General features: G+C 28.4%; 1 protein-coding gene across 1 annotated transcript; it reads right to left on the minus strand.

The window, feature by feature from the left end:
• Window positions 1–2,287: 2,287 nt before the first annotated feature.
• Window positions 2,288–4,527, minus strand: LOC132945099 (uncharacterized). The gene is made up of 5 exons (XM_061014738.1): window positions 4,505–4,527; window positions 4,329–4,437; window positions 4,120–4,226; window positions 2,903–3,034; window positions 2,288–2,756 (listed from the first exon to the last, which is right to left on the minus strand). Exons 4-5 carry the CDS (start codon window positions 2,924–2,926, stop codon window positions 2,430–2,432), a joined length of 351 nt encoding a protein of 116 aa, XP_060870721.1. The 5' UTR covers window positions 2,927–3,034; window positions 4,120–4,226; window positions 4,329–4,437; window positions 4,505–4,527; the 3' UTR covers window positions 2,288–2,429.
• Window positions 4,528–7,400: the final 2,873 nt, after the last annotated feature.

The raw sequence follows: 7,400 nt of genomic DNA on the forward strand, positions 1-7,400 counted from the left end.
GCATAGTATACCTTAGGGTGGAGGTGAGCAGGACATTGTGTATTATATTATCCATTTAATACATTACGTATAGACGTATAGTAGTACCAGTAGTCCACTAGTCCAGTAGGTAGGTACCTACTCAGTCTTCTATATATTAATACAGGGCGCGATTAGGCTGAACCAAGGCCTAGTTGACCCAGGCCTTAGTTTCGCCTATGTTCAAACATACATTATAACCATTGAATAAATTACATTTAAAGTTTAAACAGTGTGTAGATACATCAAATTATATACGATTAGGTACATTGATGTATATCGAATATACATCGATTTACGTCGTAATATCTTTTATTTAAATCACAATATTTTTAAATTTATATTTAGGTACATATCCATTAGTATTTATAGTTTAATTTTGCATAAAACATATTTTGATAGAACATATTTTTTAAATATCAAGTACAAACGTTTCAATAAAATTATTTTATGGGTACCTAAGTTTTAAAGTTTAAAAAAAATAACATACATATTTAAATAGAAAGTCAATAGTCATTAAAATACATGTGATACATATAATAAATAATAATAGATATCCTTCAGAAAAAAAAATTAAAGTATTAAATAATACAATATTATAATAATATCTATAACCATCCTTCATTTTCATTTTTTTTTAATTTGATTGAATAAATTACCATATTTAAAAAAGGCGTAGCCAGGGGTGGCTAAGGGGGCTATACCCCCCCCCCCCCTAATGACCGTGTTGATCTTAGAATTTTATCAAGATTAATAAAAAAATAAAAAGTGTAAATAAAAGACATATTGTATTTGTATACTTAGCCCCGCCCAAACAAAATTCCTGACTACGCAACTGTCCAAATCCTCTTATAAAAGATCTTTCCATCCTTACACTCCCAGGAAATCCTAACCGCAGATTAAAAAGAAAGTGGTGCCGTGACCTTTTACAAAATTTCAATGTCTAATGTATATAGAAAAAAAAATATATTAATAAATGATTTTAAAAAAATATAATAATTAACATTAATCAAGAGCCATTAATGGGTGGCTGCTCATTCACAGCATTCATGTTATTCTACTTTTACTTTTATCTTATAAACTTATTGTGCTAAAAATAGTATAGATTGTTTATGTCCAATAAAAATATAAAAAAAAAAAGATTTAAAATAAGTAATAAACAGTGAAAAATATACTAGTGCACGGCATATTGGCATATAAATAAATTAGATATTAGATTAAAATTAAGTTATTTTAAATATACTGTTTAAAACAGATTAAAACATAAAAAGTATAAAATTGTTTTTTTTTCAAAAATGAAAAATACTTCAGTTCTGCATCTGATATATCTTTTCTTAAAAGCTATCGGAATTATCAGCAAAATTGCAAAATGTAACAATGAAAACATTTTAAGTATCCAATATCATTTTATAAACAATTTATGCTGGTCTAATTTTAAGTTACATACTATTCATTACTACTCAATTACTGTTATAGGTACTACTTAAATATAAATATTGTAAATACATGATAATGACATTTTATAATAATAACATAATGCATATAATAAGTAACTACTCACATCAAGTTATGATTTTTCTTAATTTATTTAACTTATGTAATTTAAGTCTAGATTTTTTAATTTTACACATGAATACAATGCGTGGTCTTTGGCTATTTGTATGACTTTTATTCATTCTAGGACTTTGTTTAATGTTTAAGCTACAAAATAAATAGTACAAATGATAAACCGTGAGGATGAGGTATTGTCAAAATTAAATAAATAGTTAAATAAAACAGCCACTAATAGCAACAGTGTCGGCCTGGCACACCAAAGGCCCATGGATCAGTTTTTTGAAAGGGCCTCATAATAAAATACAAAATTTACTTGACATTTTGGTGAAAAAATGCTCACCACTTTTTTTTCTTTAATAATACATTTATTTAAATTCAGATTTTTATAATTTTTAAGTATACCTAAAGAAGATATTATCTGATATTTTTGGTACTACTATTAAAAAGTATCCTGTGGCTATACAAACTTCTATTTTTCAAATGAGAATCTCCTTTTTTACTGCAAATTATGGCAGATGATGTTCTTGTAAATCAAGTACTTATAAGAATATTTATACTAAGGATAATAATTCTTAAATATGGTTTTACAATAAAAAACTATATGTAGCTAATATTAGATGTAGTACCTATTCACTATTCAGTATACCTACTTAAAAATTTTTACAAATTTTTTATCTTGATAGATAAATGGTAATTAGTACTGACTACTAACATTTTCTAATCATCTAAGCCCCTAAATCTACTTAAATATTTCGATAAATGCTTTACGGTGTCCTTACTCCATATATAGACCAGGCACACGCCAAGCAAATAAAAAAATTTACGAAACCCTAAAAAAAAAAGCGCCCTATACTAAATTATTGCTCATGCCTACGCAAGTATGTAGTAAGTTGATTAAACAATTGTATTCTTTTATCAGTTTCTTCTATCTGTAAATTAGTTTCTCTTAAATACGCTTTTAATGATTCAATATTATAACGAAGAGTTGTATTAATATCTTTATAGTAATTCATATGCTGTAGTATTTTTAAATTTTCACGTTGTAAAATTTCAAATTCATTATATAGTTTACGTAACTGCTCATGCTCATAATTCGATTCAGGGGTTAATTCGGCGTTATGTATATTGGACGATGTAGATGGTTGTGATTCCTCGATAGTTGTAATAATATTTTGATCATCGTCCTGTAATAAAAATAAATTTTAAAATTTAAAATAAAAATATAATTTATCATAAATAGGTACTACAGTTACAAAAGTATATTAAAATATAGAATTATGAATATAAGAAGCAATTTAAATTTGTTAAAATAAAAAAATTTTTTATTTACCTGTTTCATGGCATTAGATTCCATTCTGGTAATGTAGATGGTGTAGATATAAAACTACTTTGAATTTGTATGCAATTGGTAAATCTTCGGTTCAAATAGCATTGGGTTTTAATAGCTTTTTTGGAGTAGATCCTAATAAGTTTGAATAAAATTTTAACAGTTATTATTATTTTAACAATTATTATAACTAGAGGTCGATTTGAGGTTTGATAACTTTACAATTTATAAATTATAGATTAAAATTTAAAAAAATATATTTTGCACAACATTAAAAGAATATTTTAGAATACAGTACATTTTATTTATTATATTAAGTTGATATTATTATATTGATTTTATACATTAATTATATCCTCCAAATTAATAAATTAAAGTTATTATTAATTAACTATAAATAATAAATAATTAATAATAATATATTACCTATTTTAATGAAAATCCTAATTAAATAATACTTCATTCTATACTTAATAATACTGACTAGTATATCATGGTTTTTTATTTTCATAACAGAGGTTAATTATAATTTATTTATAAGTGTATAAAACTATATACCATAAAATAATTAAAAAAATTGAGTAATATCTAAATGAATTAAAAAAAACAGTAGTATATCAAATGTCAATAGAATATTTCATTTAAAATATTATAACCGTAGATACTTGAAATTTTCATCAAATGTTTGTTCATAAGTTTCTATTCATAATAACATTTTCAAATTAATTGTAGTTAAAAAATTATAAAATGTTCAATTTCTACAGCTAAGGATTGCCATATAAAACAAGGATTCTCATAAATTATTCATACTGTAACCAAAAAATATAAAAATATATAAGCCCAGTTGTTTATTACAGACATTTAAGTTCAAATTTTGACAAAATTACATATTTAAATAACCAAGAATAATTATTTTAGTTATTTTCCTGTAATTTAAAAATATATATTATTCGTAGATACTTGAAACTTCTTTAGTATATTATTAAGTTTATTATGCAAATAATATTAATTCAACCTACCAACTACTATATTGATAATAAGTAATAACAATGTAAGTATAATATAAAATATCCTACACAATATAATTACTGGGGTTATTAATTATTTTAAGACGTAACATAAAGAGATGATAAATGTAAATGTTAAATGCATTTTAATGTTTTTTTTTATACCTAGGTAGTTGTTATCTATTTGTAAATAACCATAAAGTCGTCACTTACCTATGCAATTATATTATTTTCCGTGTCGATTTGCTTTGCTACCATTATATATTTATATATTATACAAATAGCTATAGCGCAAGTTGAGCCTCCTTTATAGGTTAGGACTAAAAAATTACAAACTCATTTGAATTAATAAACAATTCAACAGTCAACAATATAGTCAGACAACGCGTCTGTCTAACAGTTAAAAAATTTTAATTATATACTTCTACTTCAGTTGATCAGTCTTCAATGGCGTCTTCGTCTAGCGTCATCATCTCTCACTCCCACTGAGATAGAAAGAACTATGCTTTGGTGAAGTTACAGCACAGACTTCTATAAATTAAACCATGTATAATATAACTATATAGAAATCTGTGGGTTACAGTGTTTTCTCACTCACTCCACCGGTGTGGTGTATATTGGTTTGTTTAATTCACACTGTCACATACATTAATATTGTACATAAACTATACACGTCTTGTCCCGAAATGTCGGTATGTATAGATCGATAATTTCGAAGTTTCCCGATTTCGTAGTTTCTTCCAGGATATTATTCCTGGAAGAAGATCTGCCCTTCGCCCGGTTTCTCGTTGGCCGAATGGTATAGACGCCGGCCGGCCGACGGCCATTGGCCATTGACTGTTGTCCATGAACTAAGAACCTTCTTAGTTCATGCTGTTGTCGGCAGTTGCGTACAGGTGTACCAATCTTATATTATATAACTTTATTTTCTCTGTATATGTATTACTTGACTAGTAATGGCCATACGGCACTACTGTCTACACCATAGACCTAGAAACTAATGGACGGCGCTTAGAGAGAGAGGTCAGGGGTACGATATAAAGTAAAGGAGAAAAGAGAACGTGGGGGAAATATAGTATTAGTTTCATACGTCAACGATTACCCCCTTTATGTTCTTTCTCGCTTTTCTCTCTTCGTTCTTTCTACTTTCTTTCTCTTATATGATTCCAGTGCATTGGCGGCAGGGAGGAGTGGAATGCACTGTCCATTAGTTTATAGGTCTACGGTCTACGCCCTATGGCGTCGCTTTTTGTTGTATTATTTTCTACAACGTACACGGTAGTTCCAAATACAATAGATATCAATTGGAAAGACAGATTAACACTGAGAGCGCTGTCGACGCCTATCGTACTGATGGTTAGGCGGGTCCCCCCCTGCGTGGAGTCGGGACTCGAGTCGGGAGATTGTATGTATTTTCCCGACATTTCACATATATTTTAAGTGAAGTGTGTTTGAATGTATTATCAAATATTAGTAGAAATTGTACTTACCAACGTATACAGATAGCTATAAAAGCGTATTAAGTTTCGATACCAAAATTAATTTATTATAAAAAGTATAAAATAACCAATATAAAACTATATCTATTAATCCCGAATCGGAAGGTACAAATTGTTTTCCACCAGAGCGTATTTTTTTTAATCTGTTTCCCCAATAAGGGAAAGTCAATGTTAAAATGCTGTGACATAGGATCCCCCCAAAATCGTAGTGGTTGCCTATTTTAGAAATCAATGATAAAGACCTATGATGTTTGCAGGTAGGCAACTCATACGTTTTCGGGGGAACAAAATGTGTCGCTGTTTTTCATCGAACTATAGATATAACTATTATTATATACTATGAATCGAACGGTCCCGTATTCTTATCTATATTATTTGGTAGTTTGCTCTCTGCTTCCCTCCTTTCGTCCATTATTTTAAGTTCTGTCATTCGGCTTAGACCAGGGTGGTTGTTCTATGATTAATCATTGTATTACGACTACCTTGATCTGGAGTTTAGATTTGAATGCCAAATATGTTTGCTTAAAAGCGGAATAGAACGTCATTGAATATCAAAATCAAATAAGTCACGATTTTTCTCCTTTACAGTATGTCCTAAAAGTCCTGTATCACCCTTAGTATCTCCGTGGAAAATCAATATAATTAAATGCAGTTTTTTTTGCCGTAAAAAGTATAGAAATTCTGATCGAATAGGTAGTACACCATTGAGTATAGTAAGTATAGAGAGACCTTCTTGCCTATATTATAATACGCAATGAATTAGTTCACCAGAACTGTCAATAGAGCGTGCACCGCGTTATAATGAAAATATAAAAATAATAATTATAAATGTATTATATTATGTTATAAATGTAAATGTAATTGTGCAGTTGGCACCTATACGTAATTTACGTTTCATCACCATCATAGCTTTGCAATGCAACGTTGCCTAATTTGGTCATAATTAACGTTGTCATTTACAACCTAAATGTATGAATTAATGGCCAGATTTTATTTTCCAATCTGCCGCAAGCGCAAGCTGCAGCCGCCCGTCCGCCCTGACGAATCCTGCACTCCTGCGCGTCGTCAAGCTTGCAATTTGCATCCCAATTCTCAATATCCCATTAATGCTGGCCGGCGGCCACACGTGTCGTCTATTATGCTACGATATCGTTGGTGACCACCGATCGACGTTAATGTCGAGCGTCAAAGAAGAACATATTGCACGGATGCAATCTTTAACACTCGTATAAAGTCGTATACATTTAATTTACCTATAGTTGATCATAAATTATATTGTTGGTATTTCTCTCATGTTTCATGATTTAATCATTTAAATAGTTGCTATGCACCTAAACCTTACCAAAAGTAATACTTCTGGATCATATTATTTTCGTTATATTATCGTCTTTATTAATTATAAAGTAAAATCTTATTTGACAAAATAAACAAAATTACAATGAATAATCGTCGACTTAAAATGTTCAACAAATACTTCTATTGCCATTTTCTAGATATATAAATATAATATTATTAGGTAAATTATTGTTGTTTATTGAATAAACCGTAAACCGTAAACGAATATTTACCTATATTATTTTTAACTCATATTAAATTTTTGATAAACAATTCAAGATTTCAAGACTCTAACTACTATACCTTTATTACATATATATATATATATATATGTTCAATTAACATAATTGTTCATACTCAATGGTAGTACCTATACAATTCGATTTTTTTTAGGCAATTCAATTATTTAAATTTCCAAGATAGCTGTTTTGTTGATTATATTTTTTAAAACAGTTAAAAAAAATGTATTAAAATTTAATGATAATCGACTAAGTTGGAGCTAATTATTATTTTGAATTTCAAAGAATAATAGTTATGTTATCTATGTATACGGCATTAGAAAAATACGATTCGCATGCTTTAATCAAAAACGTGTACGCTGTTTTTTAATGACAATCTATTAATATCTAATTATTAGTGAAAGCTTTCAGTTATAAGGTT

Source organism: Metopolophium dirhodum, chromosome 1 (genome assembly GCF_019925205.1).
Source record: "Metopolophium dirhodum isolate CAU chromosome 1, ASM1992520v1, whole genome shotgun sequence".
Taxonomy (NCBI): Eukaryota; Metazoa; Arthropoda; class Insecta; order Hemiptera; family Aphididae; genus Metopolophium; species Metopolophium dirhodum.

Bases quoted from the DNA above. Each gene is read 5' to 3' on its own strand.
- LOC132945099 (XM_061014738.1), bottom strand. From the start codon at position 2,926: ATGGAATCTAATGCCATGAAACAG. The intron at 2,757-2,902 runs GTAAATAAAAAA...TTTTTATTACAG, and splicing joins AATCTAATGCCATGAAACAG to GACGATGATCAAAATATTAT.